We start from the raw sequence: 17,378 nt of genomic DNA, 5'->3' as shown, positions 1-17,378 counted from the left end.
CACCCCAACAATTTACCAAGATTTCTCCAGTGGACAGTTATCAAGATTTGGAGGGGAGGAAAAGAAGCTGTGGTTGCCATCTGTGACTGATATGAATGAAATGTTTAAGAAGGACTCCATAAGTGTGGTCAGTGCGCCACACTTGACACTTCTGTATTTACTTTAATCACTGCTTGTAAAGACATAACTGCCCTTTTGAATCACACCAAAGTCCAGCAGTGGCCAGCCAGAAGGAAAGCTCACCAGCAGAGGGTGGCAGCAACAGCTTTCTCCACACCCCTGGCACTGCCAGATCAGACCAAGATTCATTTCATCCAAAATATTTAAAAATGTCAGAGCTGAAGTCATGCACAAAAGCCATTCCCTATGGTTGCTGAAGCCCTTGATTTATCTCAGATGCATGTAGTCAGATTTTGACAGTTCCATGGTAAAGAAAGTCAACTTTGAACATGTTCTACAGCATTCTACTATTCCTGGTAGCACCATTCCAGCATCCTGCGATCTCTAAATCTTGGCTTTGAAACTGGGTTCTCGGGCTAAGCCCGATGACGTTTGGCTCAGATTAAGGCAGGAGTGCCTTGTTACAATTTTGGAGCTGCTGCCCCTGGGAATCTCTCTTTGAATTACTACAGCACGGAAGAGGAGGCAGAAACACGGATGTTAACCGCATATGGTTGGTTTTTAACCCTTAAAGAGCTAGATTATTTCCCCTAAATGCAATATGATTCTCACTACTGTCTCTAGAATAAGGGATAGGAGGATCAGGTCGTGGGAACGGAAGGCAAAGCGCCTGATGAACCAAGTCTTTGGAGGCAAGTTTAGTACAACCCAAAATAGCCTTGGGGCACCTTAAAGGCGAACGGATCTACCGCGGGGTAAGTCCTCCTGGAGTAGAGGTTCCTTGCCCTTCGTCAGGCGCACAGCCTGGTTGTTCCCAGCGCAAACGAATCCGGATCACCTTCACGTGGCCAAACGCCCGCACGGTCGCTGGGGGTTGCTGATCGTGGTACTGAACTTGCAGCGCCTCCTAATACGCAGCGCCGGGAAAGCACCGTTTGTGCTGCTCTCCCCTTTACAGAAAGGAAACGCGTGAAGACTCACCCATTCACCGCCGCAGCTGCATCCCCGGCGCTCCAGCCAGCAAAACTCCCCGCATAGAAACAAGAGCCGCCAGAAAATCTTTCCTACCTCAACCCTCCTGGCTTTTTTTCCTGCGCGGTGCATTTTTGCACCAGAAGGTTTTTGCACAAGAAAGTGTAAAGGTTTTTAAAATCGGTTTACAGAACCAATGTAAACGGGCCAGAATGGATGTTGCTCCTGCATTCTAGCAAAACAATGCCGTGATCGTGGATGAAAACGGCCGTGACCTGATTAAACTGTGGCCAGAGCAGGACGCCTGGGTCCCAATCATAGCTGTCGGGTTATATCCTGTTTGTTTGTTCCTGGAGAATAAGAGCACCCAGGATAGGTGCAATGAAATTATTATTGCAATAAAATTATTTGTATCTTTTCAGATCAGTCCCTTTTTATGTGCGTTGCTGGCTAGTGGGTACTAACTAATCACCTGGATTGCCCAGGCTAGCCCAATCTTGTCTGATCTCAGCAGCTTAGCAGAGTCAACCCTGGTTTGGATGGGAAGTCCAGGGTTGCTGTGGAGAGGCAGGCACTGGCAAACCACCTCTGAATGCCTTTTGCCTTGAAAACCCTAGGAGGTTGCCATAAGTCAGCTGTGACTTGATGGCACACCCAAACTATGCATTTGGTACTGAAATGTATTTTCAAAATTTGGCTGGGAGTATCCTACCTAGCTTTGGTTCTGGAGCTAACAGTTTTGTATATGAACAGTTCATTTTTTTTAAAGATATGTAGCTCTTATTCATGGGGTGGTGGTGGCTCCAATTGTAATTTCCAATGTGTTTCTTTGGTGAAGGACTCTCTTTTTCCACAGATCCCAAACTAGCCATATTTTGGGAGTCAGTGTGAGGGAACTGGATGGACTGAGGAGAGCCTGCTTCAGCCTTGGGTAGGATGCCAACTCCTCCTTGGGATATTCCTGGAGATTTAGGGGCAGTGCCTGGGGAGAGTGGACTTTGGGGAAGACAGAAGCTCAGCAGAGAACGGATGTCATAGAGTTTGTGAAGCTGCTATTACCTCCAGGCATGCCCCCCACATGGAGGGAAGGGTACACTTTACTGTGGCCCAGAGGGGTCTGGTGGTGCCCCAGGCTGTGATCCCTATTAACTCAAGGAAAAAACTGAGGATAAACTGTAGATCAGGGGTCTCCAGTGTGATGCCTGAGGTCACAGGGGTGCCCACCAAATGCTTTTAGAAAGTGAGTGGGGCTAGGTGAGGCTTTTGCCTAGCAGAGCCATTGGAGATCTGATTGGCTATGCAGAGCTTTTAAAAGTTGCTTCAGTAACAGCTGCCACCAGATCACAAGGATCTTTACTGTGGGGTTATACGAGAAAATGGTTTTTTTTTTTAATGTTAATTGTAAAAGACATCCTGTTAAACAGAGCTTCTGCCTGACATTTGGAATAGTTACTATTAGAGTTGTGCATAGCTTCACTCCCTGAGATTTTGTGATAGGCTCTGCCTCTTATGGAAGCCATTTTATGGTTGCACCCACCACTCTTTGTGAGAATGCCAGTGATGCCTGCAGGACTGAAAAGGACTCCCTCAATGCTCTCTCTTCAGGGCGGGTCCTCAGTGAGTGAAGAGAAGCTGGGCCAATGGCCTCCCTGTCTAGGCTCTCCCCTCTCCTGATCAGCCCTCCCCTGAGGTCTTAAGAGCCTGCTGTGCCAGCCTTTTCAGGCTCTAGGAGGCTAGGGTTGCCAACCTCCAGGTACTAGCTGGAGATCTCCCGGTATTGCAACTGATCTCCAGGTGACAGAGATCAGTTCTCCTGGAGAAAATGGCGGCTTTGGCAATTGGACTCTGTGGCATTGAAGTCCCTCCCATCCCCAAACCCCACCCTCCTCAGGCTGCACCCCCAAAACCTCCCACTGGAGGCAAAGTGGGACCTGCAACCCTATAGGAGGCCTTAGCCACTGCCAGCCTCCTTCTCTGGGCTGTTCCCACCTGCAGTCTGCTGCCTGAGCCCCGCCTTCCTTCTGAGGCGCACATGGGAGCTACTGGGCTCTGAGGCCACTGCTGGCACATTTCTGGGCATGGCCTCACCCTTGCTTCTTTCTCCACAGCCCCTGGTTGGGCTACCCGACTCAGCAGTGCCTGGGTGAGGCTGCCCTGCTGGGGTTTCCCCTGTAGCAGGTGAGTGTGGGGTAGGGCCACCCCCTCCCCAGAGGAAATAGGAAAATCTGTAAACAATGTGGTCTGGAAGAAGCCAAGCAATTATATACAGAGCAACAATTTTTTAACTCCTGGAAAAAAGGAAGCAAGAAAGGATAGTATGGAGGAAAGAAGTGAAGGATAAAGGTGTGAAGAAACTGGACTTGTCTAGCTGTTTCTTAGCCTTTCAAATTTTGGTTCAGACTTTTGGGGCTATTTACGTTACTGAAGGCTCCTCTCTGGGAAGTTAATGTCATGATGATTTGCAATTTCAAGAGAGATAAGGGATGAGATGGAGTCAGGCACCAGGTGCAAGTGAGATCATGGGCCTGGGAGCTTCAAGGCCAGAGACACAGAGTTTTGCACTCACATTCCCTCTAATTTGCTCAAGGAACCCTGGGCATAGGTGAATTGCTTGATTATGAGAATGTGCCAGCTGCTGAAGTATATGGTCATATGTTTTAGGAACACACCTGATTGGCTGAAGGATCAGGCCAGCTCTGGGCAGTCTGGCATAAAGACCATTCTAGTTTGAGTCCTTTGGGCCTTTTATCTTTCTATCTTTTTGACTGTAGGTTGGGCCTTGTGCAGACAGCATACCTGTTTCTTGGACTTTGGAGTTTTATTTGGATTCTGTATCTTCAGTCAGATCAGGTAATATCTGGGTCAGAGGACCAAAGCCTGAATAAGTATTCTAGTTTTATCATTTTAGTTTTATCATTTAGTTTTATCATTTTCTTCCCTGCTTCGCACTGCTGCTATATTTGTATACTTTGCACATTTGTTTTAATAAACCTTATTAATTATATCCCTGTGGTGGTGCTTGGGTTTTGGGGCTTCAATATAAACACAGTACCTTGGCCTATTTTGGTTACAGCTACCAAGTAATTGGTTGTGGAATTAAACTTGCAAGTGTCCGACCTTGCAGGGCTGACTTCTTGATTAACACCCAGTAGGCTTGGAAACTTGTTAGCTTAGAGGGGATGGTGGTGGCTTGTTACACTGGGCAGTGAGGATTCACTACTCCCCAGTATTGCAGGTTTTGCTCTGGACTTACTAGGGTTGCCAACCTCCAGGCTGATATAAATTCACCTGGAGAATATGGCCACTTTGGAGATTGGACTCTATGGCATTGAAGTCCTTCCCCATACCCCACCCTCCTCAAGATCTGCCCTACAAACTTCCTGTTGGTAGTGAAGAGGGACCTGGCAACCCTAGGACTTACCCAAGGCCTTCTTGTGAAACAAGGGGCCTTTGGCAGAAGGAAAGATGAGAGGAAAGTGGTGGGATGAGAGGGAGAGGAAGAGAAAGTGGAATTGGGGGAAAGGGGAAGCAGGTCCTTAACTACAGAGGGGCCAGTGGATATGCCACCACATCTGGAGCACTGGTTTGCCCACCAGAAAATGGGGCACCCCTACCTAGTGACGAAGGCTGGCTACATGCCTGAGCTACAGGAATGGTAGTTGGTAACAAGGAGAAAAGCTCTCTTAACTAGAGCTGGATCCAGGCACGATTAGGGGTAGGTGGTTGCTTCTTCTCTCGATGACTCCAGCTTGGTTGGGACCAGGGATAAGGTTGTGGTTAGAGTGTTGAACTAGGATCTCCACTATATCATGGAAGCTGGATAGATTTGGGCCAGTCACACACTTTCAAGGATGTTGTGAGGATAAAATAGAAGAGAAGAGAATGTTGTAAGCCACACTAGGTCCCCACTGGGGAGAAAAGTGGTGTAAATAAACATTGGCTTGGAAAATGCTTGGAGATTTGGGGATGATGCCTTGGGAAGAGGTGGGAGTTTAGTGGGGATGTGATATCATAAAGACCACCCCCAAAGGTGCTATTTCCACCTGGAGCACTGATCTCTGTAGTCTGGAGATCAGATGGAATTCTGGTAGCCCAAGGCAGTGGATTAAGCTCTTCCCCTTGAAACGCTACATTGCCCCACCTGGAAATGTAGTTGCTTCACCTAGCAAGGAAGGTTGGCTACAGCCCTGTTGCCGTTTTTACCTCTTTTCATCACTGCTGCTCATGCCTTCTTGCACATTGTATTGCCATGTCCAGCTCTGCACACCACTGGCAAAGAGCATCCCAATTCTTTCTCATATGTCACAACCCACCACTTATTTTTTTCCAATTACAGTTTGAGAAATTCCTGGAGATTTGGGGGTTGGAACCTTGGGAGGGACCTCAATGAGGTATAATCCCATACAGTCCACCCTCCAAAGCAGCCGTTTCCTCCTGGGGAAATTATCTCTGTCGTTTGGAAACTAGCTGTAATTCTGGGAGATCTCCAGGCACCTCCTGAAGGTTGGCAACCCTATTGGCTACACATAACATGCCTGGCTCCTGTTTAGGATTGCCAGCTCTGGGTTGGGAAATACTTGGGAGATTTTTGGGGGAGAGACCTCAGCAGGGTTTAATGTAAAGAGTCCACCCTCCAATGCAGCCATTTTTTCTAGGGGAACTGAGCTCCACAGTCTGGAAATCAATTGTAATAGTGGGGGATCTCCAGGCCTCATCTGGAGGTTGACAACCCTACTCCTGTTGCTTTAGCACAAGACTGAAGAATTTAGAAAAGAAAGTCAACATTAAATTGTGATGTGTGAAACAGAGTATTATAAAGGGTATGGTGCCGGTTTGAACGGCAAAACAGTGGCGTCAAATGATGAAGTTTACACAAGTAGGATTGCCAACAGTCCTGCAGAAAGATGTCCTGTCCCTTTAAATAAAGCTTTAATGAGATATTTTTTTACTTCCAAGCCATGCAAAATTTCAACTGCCTACGGCTGCTGTGGATTGAACCCATTATTGGGGAGCGGGGTTGTCCCTAAGAGAGGCTGAACCTGCAGTGAAAAGCACTTAGAAGTTTTTCATGGCATGGAAGTAAATAACATCCTTTGGGTGGGGCATCAAGTCACAGTTGACTTATGGGGACTCCATAGGGTTTTTCAAGGCACAAGACGTTTGGAGGGGGCTGAGAGTGTGTGACTGGCCCAAGGCCACCCAGCAAGTTTCCATGGCAGAGTGGGGATTCGAACCTGGGTTTCCCAGCTCCTAGTCTGACACTTTAACCACTGCGCCACTCTGGCTCTCGTTAAGATTCTATTCAGGACATTTGTTTTTCTCCAGGCCTGTTGGCAACCCTACCCCTGCTCCAACGGCTTGCCCTTGGCCAACCAAAGCTGAGCCCCCCCCCCCAACCCCTTGTCGAATTTTGAATCCACAAAGCGCGAGAGACCTCCAGTTTAAAAACCGTATCCCAACAACAGCCTTGAGAGGAGCCTTTATGCCACGCCCCCAGGAGGTTAGTGATGGCCTGTACTATTGTTGAAGAGCAGGTAGGGGAAACGTGAAAGACAAGATTAAGCCTTTTCCCTTTAACGGAAGCACAAGCGAATTTTATTCGCTAGGAAACTCCACTGAGTTTAATTCCCACTACTTCTGGATAAGCGTGTGCTTCAACGAGCGCTCCTAAACGGACGAATTCGAGGAAGCTTTCCTGACTCCCCCCCCTTCCAATCAAGGAACTTGAACAGTTCCAAAACCGACGGTTGAGGAAGAGAAGAAAACCCCGTTATCCGCCAATGGGAGGGTAGTTAGTATGCGCGCGTGTCGGCCGCGAGGGGCGGGGCTGGAAGCGTCAGGCTGGCGACGTAGCCGCGTGCCGCCAAACAGGCGAAGGTGCGAAGTGAGGCGGAGCTCATCCCCACCCCACGCTTGAGGGAAATTCGAATTGGGTTGTCCGCGCACGTGTAAGTAAACGAATTATACCAAGGTAAGGTAAATTGTGTGTGTGTGTAGTGCCGTCAAGTCGCAGCCGACTTATGGCGACCCCTTTTGGAGTTTTCATGGCAAGAGACGAGCAGAGGTGGTTTGCCAGTGCCTTCCTCTGCACAGCAACCCTGGTATTCCTTGGTGGTCTCCCATCCAAATACTAACCAGGGCTGACCCTGCTTAGCTCCTGAGGTCTGACGAGATCAGGCTAGCCTGGGCCATCCAAGTCAGGGATTTACTAAGGTAAATTAGTGACTTTACTAAGGTAAATTAGTTGCAGCTTAATTAGTTCTCTTCCTCAATTTACTACTGCAATGACTACCGGAAACATAGGCCATTTATTGGATGACAAAAGCTTCGAAGTTACCACTCAAGTAGCCGAGTGCCTGGCCAAGGTCCTAAAGGAGGGAGAAAGAAGGAGGGGAACCCTCATTTAATTGTTTTTATAAAATTTACTGATGAACTGTGAATTCATTCCTTTTTTAGATCCATATCTAGCTGTTTTACCTGTTTGTTTTGTTGCTGTAAATGCCAATAAAGGTTCTGTATTCTATTTACTACTGCTAGTTAACTTGGTTAGTTTTAGCGACTACCTCGCTGATGGAGAAGTGATGGGGGTGGGGCTGTACGGAGGAGGCGTTAATGAAGAAGAGAAAGGATCTGCGACTAGTTCGGAACGTCTACTTATTTTCCTCCGTGTCATTTACAGGTTTTATATACAGTTTCTCTGGAGCGAAGTCTCCTTCATTCAGTGGGATTTATGTACAAATGCGTGTGTCACTTTATAGCCCAGTCCTTCATATGTGGTCTCCTAGGCAATAAATCCTATAGAAGTCCATGGGGCTTATGCCCTGGGGTGTGTGGTAGTTAGGGTTGCCAACCTCCAGGTGGGGACTGGAGATCTCCTGCTATTACAACATCTCCAGCTGATAGAGATCAGTTCGCCTGGAGAAAATGGCCGCTTTGGCAATTAGACTCTATGGCACTGAAGTCCCTCCCCTCCCTAAACCCTGCCCTCCTCAGGCTGTGCCCCAAAAACCTCCCACTAGGCAACCCTAGTGGTAGTGTAGGTATATTTGAAATTCCACCTTGCCCTGCCCCTGTGGGTATGTTTACACCTGGCCACGTTGTCCCCTCTTCTTACTTATCAGGGGCCGGATTGATTGTGGGAACTCATTCCATGAGGAATACAGCACAAAATAGCCCATTCTTACATGTGTATGGTGCCAACACAGATATAATAATACCTGTAGTACTTTCTGTGTCTTCTTGTATCAGCCCTGTTGTAGTTGTCTTGACTAGTCTGGACCACAATTTTCTTTTCTGTGATCCTCTCTAAAGGGCAACCAGTGCTGTTTAAGAAAAACAAAAACAAAAGGTGGAGAAGAGTCCTTCTGCTGCCAGGGATAGACAATTACTGGATATGGAGATAGATAATATTTTTTTCTGGAAACCAGATTTGAGGCATTAAGTAGATGGGATATGGGGGGTGGGTTTGGCTTCATAGAAGAATTAAATGCTCCACTGTCGATTTCTTTTGTTATTTCCTACAATCTGTTCTTGTCTGTTGTGAGGATGATGTACTGGAGATCAGTAGCCTTTCAGATGAGTCCTTTAGCACGTATTGGTGTAAAATGTGTCTTGTCTCTTTTGTAGCAGGTCCATCATGCATCCTACAAGACCCGTGTTCCGAGGTGGTGCAACTTTCCCAAGGTCTCATGATGGTAATGTACCTGAGCCCATGTCACAGCTGCCTGTGGTTGAAAACTTCACATACAGCAGAGGAAGGAGCTTTCCTTCAGCTGGCAGAATGCAGGGACTGCAGGAGATGGTACAAAGGCCGCCTGGGAGTATGCAGCAGGTAGATAAGAGCAATTTTTATAGGGTCATTTTCTGGTGAAATGTCTTGTTGGTCACTACACTGGCTCATGCTAGAGCAGTCTACTGGCTGTATAGGCAGTGGTACCATAGGATACTTAGGAAAGTGACAAGTTAGGAATTCTTGTGTTCCTTTGTGGCAATTTACCGGTAGTTCCACTGTGTATTTCAGATTCCTAAATTCTCTGCAAGGAACAGTCAGCGCAGACAAACGAAAGCAAATTTTTAAGCTCAGAAAATATGGCAGATTTGTAGCTCTTCTAGGGATGCATGTAAGAATAAAATCTTGTTGTGTCCAGAGTGGGGAATTGGCCTGAAGAGGAGGGAGAGTAGGACAACGCAGACTCCCTGGAGTGGGGAAAATCAGGCCTACCTTCATTGATTACAGATTCCTTGGGTCATGGTGTGATATGGGTGTGGGACAGCCTGAAAGTAGCTGGCTGAAAGTATGTGAATCTCAGCTGCTGAAACTTTTCTTCTGCAAAAAATATACCACTTTATTCAAGAATGAGTTGCTCAAAACATCTCTTATTAGCCTCTCTGATTGGCCTTAAGCTTAATCAAAGCTTTGTAGTATATATGGGATATTTTTTTTCTTCTGTTGCCTTCAGGATTCTTGCACGTCTGCCTCGACTCTAAAATCTATGTTCCGAGGTCTTGGTTTTGAGACACCCCACAGACCTCCATTGGGTAAGTCAGACCTGCTGTATGGTAGACTATCGTGCTTCACTAAGACTTGTTCATAACAATTTCCAACTCTTAAGCCAACTTACATTTTCTTTTGAACATTTTCTTTATGTGCTCTATTCAGGACGAGGCATTTTGAGTAGAGGGATGGGTGATGCAGAAATCAAACACAAAGTGGAGTTACCAGGCCAGGCTGGACTTACGCAGTCAAGAGCAGGGCCAGCAGGAGATTGCAAGGTGGAAAGAACACTTTTGGGCCGTGGCAGGTGAGTAAAGAGATCCTAAGGTGAATGCTATTGGACAAAATAGCATTTTGCATTTAGCCAGCCATTAGGCAATGGCCTCCGCAATCTAGTGATCAGTTTTGAAGCAGAAGGGCCTAGTGAAAAGTTGTCAGCTGACTATCAGTGGAGTTCCTGGATCCAATCAGTATTGCTTGTGTATGGATTTGAAAAAAAAAAGTCAGGAGCATTAATATCTGTTCGGTGGTCATAATTTGTGTTTTCCTGTTTTCTGTAGTTTTTCACCCAGAAGCTGCTCTTTATGTGACATAGTCAAGATTTATACAGGAGATAATCCAGAATACTTTATTGTTCACTTGCTTTTTTAAAAATAACAAAAAGCTACCCTGTAGCAAACCTTTGTTGAAATTTTGTGCTATAAGTGGAGATCAGAGGCAGTATTTTGAATCCCCCTTGCACAGAGGTGTTGTTTCTGTAACACTATACCATGTGCTTTAAAAACCTTACTGCTCACAGAGCAGAGCCCTCTGTATTTCTCTAGGGCACTGGTTCCCAACCAGGGGTCCGTGGACCCCCAGGGGTCCGCGAGAACTAAATTAAGGTCCGCGAAACAAAGTTATAAACCCATAACAAATTAATATTTTCAATTAAAAGTTCTCTATTATAAAAAATATATATATTCAAATATTATTCTAAGTTTAATGTTTAACTAACAGTTATGATTAAAGTTTATTTTCAAATTCTCTGAATTTATTTTGAACCTTGGGGTCCCTGCACCGAACAAAAAAGTCCTAGTGGTCCCTGGTCAAAAAAAGGTTGGGAACCACTGCTCTAGGGTGACAAAGAATGACTTGCCCAAAGCCACTTAGTGAGTTTTATGGCTGAATGGGTATCCCACATTCAAATAAGCAGTTCACTGCAATACAATGTCATAAAGTAAAATAAAGGTGCTGTCTAAAATTATTTAAGGCTCTGGTTTTAAAACTCACATGCTGTTTGAATGTTGGTAAGGAATCCAGCTCTGTACTGTGTGTGATTTCCCCCCCCTAATGATTCAGTGCACTTGGCCTCAAGGAAAGTGAAACACCCTTTGTAGCTCTTGGAAGATCAGCCATGGTACTTGGCAGGGCTCGTGGAAACATCTGTGCCTTGAATGCAGGAGTTCTGCAATCAGCACCACTCAAAAAGCCCAGTTCAGAGGTTCCTCTAGAAGCTTCTGATGAACAGCTGTCAAGAAAGTAAGTGTGGCCTGATTAAAAAGAGGTATGTCTGATCATATTAGTTGAACCTGTATCTTTAAGACCACAGTAAAAAGAGATATAGTGATAGTGTTGCTCTGTGTGGATTTTTAGTTATATTGCCAGAATATAAAGATTTTTTAAAAAACCATGTAGCTGAAGAAATACAAAAATATGTTAACAATATGCCAAAATTTCTTACTAAGTAGCAGATAACGAGCTTCTTGATTCCTTAATCATTCCTTTTTATTGATTACCAATTGTTTCCAACCTTCTTTGGCCATTTTAAGGTTGGTTAAGGTGTATTCCAATCTGCACCATCTGAAATCCTTGTGATAAACTGTTTCCTCAGGTGGGTCTGACATTCAAATTCAAACCAATCATTCTTCCTTTCTTTTAACTGGTTAAAATAAGTTGACTGGTAAACAGGTTTAAATAGGTCAGTGATCTCAGGTCGTGAGCAGAGCTTTTGACTGCAGTACTGCAGCTTAACACTCTGCACCATGGGGCTCCTAACATACTGTAATAGGTTGAAACATCATCAGCTGAAATGCATTCTTGTTGAGAACAACATTTCTGGGAGTAAATTGTATCTCTAATCTTGAATTAAAGACTATGTCCATTCCTTTACTCTTATTTCCTGATCATTTGTTCAGCATGGGAAACTAAAGATGGTGGCTTGTTTATCTACAGTCAAAATTAGAGTGAGGGGAAGATGATCTTCCCCTAAAAAGTCTCCTACTTTAAACTCATAGATCTTTTCTAACACCTCTTTAGGGACCAGACAATAATCAACCATACTGGCGCCTCTATGAGTAAAGCAAGTAAATCCCCCTCCTGTGGTCTAACAAATTATTCCCATTCACTGTCACCAGGATATGAGACAGGACTAAGTGTATTAATTGCTTACCATCTAGATCTACCCCCCAAGTTCTACATAACCTATTAAAATCATTATATGGGAAGGCTTCCATATCTAAATTATACATCCCCAAAATTACATTAGATTCTTTTGCACCAATATGGGTGTTTAAATCCCCAGTTATTATTAAATGGTGAGTTGGTAACCCCTATCTTGCTTCTAAAGTGAATTCATCTAATTTATCCCAGTTTCTTAACCACTCTTCCTCAAAACGGGGTAAATAAATTGTTATCAGTAGAAAAGACAGAGTGGGTAAAGATAGGAAAAACGCAAGTGCCAGGGAAGAAGCCACTACCCTCATCTCCTTAATATTCAAAGAATTCGCAACTAGGTATGCTAATCCTCCACAAAAGTACTATGTCTCTCAGTACATACTGAAAAAGCTCAGAACATTTCCAAAAAAATTTGTCCTGATACCCTTGTTTCCTGGATTTGCAGGTGTGGAATCCTTTGATCTGAGTATAAATTACAGGGATTTGTATTCCACAAAAAGATTTTTACAAATGAATTTTCATCTAGTCCGTTGATGATGGGAAGGGTCTCCCAAGGCAGGAGGAAGGAAACGAGAGAAATGAGGACTTAAAAAACAAAACTAGGTTAATTTCTGTGAACAAGAATTCAGAGACATCTCTATTTTTCTCTCATTTGCTTAGGTGTCTCACAATCTCTTGCTACACAATAGTGTGATGAGTTTTATCTGTTGTCTGTAGGACTCGTAATGTTAAGATAGGGTGATGCTTTTTAGTGCAGGTATAGCTCACTGCCCATATGCCAAATTTTAGGCGCTGGGGCTAATTCTTAAGCTCCTTAGACATGACTATGACTTGGCGATCTTTCTCAAAGGGAACAAGACTTTTAATGTCCGGAGCACGTGCTGAGCATAATTCATATTCCTCCCTGCATTCAGAGCACTATATTGCCAAACCTGTTGGTGTTTCACTTTTTGCCCTGTTGCATCATGCATCTTTTCCAGTCCCAAGAATGTTAGCATCTATCATTTCTTTATTCCGTAAGCATTCCCTATATGGAACCGGATATTGACCATCTCATTAGCCAAAAGCAGCCCCATACTTCCCCTTGAAATATTATAAGTTTATGTTGATTAAAATTGTTCTTTATTTTAACTCTTGCATTGTTTCTCTTATTTTTTGTGCACTACAAATAAAATATGTGCAGTGTGAATAGGAATTTGTTAATATTTTTTTCAAGCTATGGTCCGGCCCCCAACAGTGTTTGAGGGACAGTGAACTAGCCCCCTGTTTAAAAAGTTTGAGGACCCCTGCCTTAGATTATACAAAAGAGTTTGTAATCTTGCAAGGATACTTTCCTGAGCTTCCACTGACACCGAGCCAAAATAAGCTGTTAACTCAGCCTCCGTTAAGAAAGGGTCAGTCTTTGAATGTTCTTCTGGTTTGCCTATAATTTAAATTAAGTTAGGTTCTGGAGCCTTTTGTAGCATTGTCTCAGTGGGATTTGTTTCTGAGTTCATAGCATTGGGCTATATATTTGCTTCCCTGATGTTTCATTTTCTCTTCAATGAAGCTTTGGTAAATTATTTCAAATATGCTCTTATCCTTTCAGAGAACCACTAATGAAGCAAGGTTCCAAAGGGATACCAGTCCCCTTGGCAATTAATGTGGTTAAAATACACTGTCAAAATGAAGCAGTGTACCAGTATCATGTGACATTCAGGTAAAAATTCTAGAATTTTACCATTTATATCTTGTTAAAGGGTAGCAACTTTTCAGACAGGTTTTTGGTTGTCCTAGGGCTTTTATTAGGCAGCAGTGGATATAAGTGATCCGTGTTTATATTTTATACATGATAAATTGATTCTCCTCATAATAGCAGCTTTCAAGATTCCTCTAGTTGTCATTCCCAGTTGCTTATATACTAAAACGTGTCTGAGTGATGATTTGAGTGTCATGTCTGAGTAACGACTTGAGCTTTGCTACATGTATCCTGGTCCAAATCGCTGACTACTGTGCCACCCAAATATGTTCTTGAAGAAAGTAACTGCAAGATGATGAAATGTTGCTTATCACATGCTGGTGTTGGTAAAACTGGAATACATATCTGGCATATGCTTGATCACTGTGTAACTGGTCTGGATAGGGCTAGGATGCTCCTATCATTGGATTCCTTTTTATTGTAAAATGGAAGAGTTTCTTGTAGTAGATGTTGCTGCTAAATTGATGAAGATGAAGAGGAAAGTGGATTTTTATATCCCACTTTTATCGACCTTTAAGGAGTCTGAAATTGGCTTGCATTACCTAACTTTCCTCACAGCAGACACCTTGTGAGGTAGGTGGGGCTGAGATAGTTCTGAGAGAACTGTGACTAACCAAAGGTCACCCAGCAGGCTTCATGTGGAGGAGTGGGGAATCAAACCTGGTTCTCCAGATTAGAGTCCACCTCTCTTTACTGCTACACCATGCTGGCTGATGTTTTGTGGGAGGTGTAGGTTACCTTCACAGTGAGTGTAAGTGAAAGTAACTTACATTTCTTATTGATACACTTGCTCTTAAAGGGTAGAGATGTAGAAGTGCAAGAAATTTTGAAACCACGGGGACATGGTTTTTTTTGGGGGGGGAATCAAATATGTGTAATACGTTTCGGTCAAACCTAAGTCTGTTTTGCTTTGAACTACATGAAATGTATAATGTGTAACTTATGTGTGTGTTAAGTGCTGTCAAATTGCAGCCAACCCTATCAATTAATGATCTCCAAAATGTCCAGTCTTTAACAGCCTTGCTCAGGTCTTGCAAACTGAGGGCCATGGCTTTCTTGATTGAGTCAATTCATTTCATGTTGGATCTTCCTCTTTTCCTGCTGCCTTCCACTTTTCCTAGCTTTATTGTCTTTTCCAGAGTCTCTTGTCTTCTCATTATGTGACTAGTGTAGGATAGCCTCAGTTTGGTCATTTTAGCTTTTAGGGAGAACTTAGTTCTCTTAGTTGTGTAACTTAGCTCATAATACTGTTAATTGGAATATTTATGGAATTTAAAAGTATAAATGTCTTCTACAGGTAAAAATGCAAACATACCCAATATTGAAGCACATGATACCATAGGGCGCAGCATATATATTTCTTAGGAGCATGTTCATTGTTTCCCAAAATTTTCCAGTGGAAAAATTAACTGCTGTACATTTTGACTGTGTTAAAGGTTGTTTTGAAAAGTGTTTCTCTCATTCCTAAAGGGGGAAGATATTTTTCATAGTTTTCAGTGCTCCTTTAAACTTCTCAGTTTTTCCACCAGAAAAATTCAGAAAAGTCTTCAGATTTCTTTTCATGCTATACATGTTGATTGAGGAAAATTGTCTCAAACTCCTATGAAACATTTTGTTTCCTTGTGGAATGTATGATTTTTTTTTTGTTCAATAAAATTTCTATTGGAAAAACTGTTTTTAAAAAGTCCTCAGACCTTCATGCTGTATATTTTGAATGAATAAAACATTACCTTTACAAGCATTTCAGTAGTTTTATTCAGTGGTATATTTTAAAAAATATTTCAAAGGAGTTTTTGAGTGCTCCAACAAATTTCCCAGTTTTTCCATTGGAAAAATTGAAAAAAATGTCCAGGATAGGTGGGAAAAAACCTTTCCCCTCTCTCCCAAAATTGCATTTTTTCCTTGGGCTTTCACATCTCTAGGAGTGGATGGGAAGTGCCATCTTCCTACCAGTATTGTTTCCTGGCCTGTGCAAGCTTGCATTCACCCTTGCCTATGAGAGGGGCCAAACGTCCTCAGACCCAGTGGTTATAGGTTGACCCTAGAATTACAAACATAATTTTCTTTTCACACTTTCCCTTCTTACCTTCCTCTTCTCAAGAACCTTGCTTTTCTCATTAGTACTTTGAGGTAGGACAAAAATACTCATCCCATTCATCTGTAAGGACTGTTTAAATAATTATTCTTTTAAAAATGAACAATTATTTAAACATGTTGACTAGATCACAGATTGTCATAATGAGGCAATGTGAGCTATGTCTGATGGAATAGTAGGTAGAAATACCGTATTTCTTCCCCCAATTAAAAAAAAACCCTCTTGTTTGGTAGTTTAAGCTGACTCTGCTAGCAAGGTCAAGTCTGTTTCTTAGTACTTTGTTGCAGTGGGATGGCATTGAGTGCAGGATATAGGTGCTGATTTATTTCTGATATATAGTAAAATTCACTGGAAGCCTTTTCATCTTGCTCTTGTTTGTGATGCTCTTCAGAACTGATAGCTGATCATCAAATTACCACAAATCCTAATTCTTGGCTTTTCCTTTTCTGCAAATTCCTTTTCTGAAGAGGGCATATTCGAACCTGATGATAAACCACAGTACTATTGTGAACATGCCTGGATCTTTGGGGTGTGCAAAAAAACTGAGGAGCCCCCAGACTCATTTGTACAATGACAAACCATGATTTGTGATTACGCCTCAGCTAATCTATAACAAGTACCAGAAAAGAGCAAGAGTCCAGTAGCACCTTAAAGACTAACAAAAATATTTTCTGGCAGGGTATGAGCTTTCGTGAGCCACAGCTCACTTCTTCAGATACCTGAAGAACTGAGCTGTGGCTCACGAAAGCTCATACCCTGCCAGAAAATATTTTTGTTAGTCTTTAAGGTGCGACTGGACTCTTGCTCTTTTCTACTACTGCAGACAGACTAACACGGCTGCCCACTCTGAATTATAACCAGTACCATATAACTTTATTTTTAAAAAATATTATTGTCATGTCTTCCAGCCCCAATGTGGAATGCAAGAGTATGCGGTTTGGTATGCTAAAGGAACACAAATCAGTGACAGGAGATGTTACTGCATTTGATGGTTCTATACTCTATTTGCCTATCAAGCTGCCTGAGGTAAGATCTGATAAAGCAATGGAAGAGTTGGTCAAGAAGTGCATTTTTGAGGTTTGGTGCTTGGCATTCCCATCCCCATTATGTGTAGATTTTACTCTGTGCAATGATGGAGTACGAGAATGTTCTTCCTCTAGGTGGAGCAGCTCTTGGTTACTGTCTCTATAGTGCAGCTATGACTGTAGTTACCTAGTGCTCAACTTAAAGTACTAGGAGGTTTCTAGTTTGTATCAGTTTTAACACTTGTGGCCAGGGTGTGTTAAGTACAGCTCACTGGTAGAACAGACTTGGAACAAAAGTACCCTTCCAAAACTTGTTTTGCCGGGGGTTTTGTGCCTTCTGGAACACTTTCCATATTTATAAGATGTGTGACTTTAGAAGTAAAAGGATTTTTTTGTGTAATATTTTTAACATATAGTGAAATTGACACCAACACACATGGTAAAAACAAAACAAAATTAGTTTATTTTTTCCAGGTCACAGTTGATTTTGGGCATTCT

At 43.1% G+C, this 17,378-nt stretch overlaps 1 protein-coding gene across 1 annotated transcript in view; it reads left to right on the top strand.

Moving 5' to 3' along the window:
- Positions 1–10,973: 10,973 nt before the first annotated feature.
- PIWIL2 (piwi like RNA-mediated gene silencing 2) overlaps positions 10,974–17,378 on the top strand; it is a 44,080-nt gene continuing 37,675 nt past the window's right edge. The window contains exons 1-3 of the mRNA XM_056860585.1: positions 10,974–11,107; positions 13,611–13,721; positions 16,764–16,881. Of these exons, the coding sequence (XP_056716563.1) occupies positions 10,983–11,107; positions 13,611–13,721; positions 16,764–16,881 (354 nt within the window). The 5' untranslated portion in view covers positions 10,974–10,982. The remainder of the gene's footprint in view (positions 11,108–13,610; positions 13,722–16,763; positions 16,882–17,378) is intronic.

The sequence above is a fragment of the Euleptes europaea genome, chromosome 14 (genome assembly GCF_029931775.1).
Source record: "Euleptes europaea isolate rEulEur1 chromosome 14, rEulEur1.hap1, whole genome shotgun sequence".
Classification (NCBI taxonomy): domain Eukaryota; kingdom Metazoa; phylum Chordata; class Lepidosauria; order Squamata; family Sphaerodactylidae; genus Euleptes; species Euleptes europaea.
This window is presented reverse-complemented; position numbering and strand designations above follow the sequence as displayed.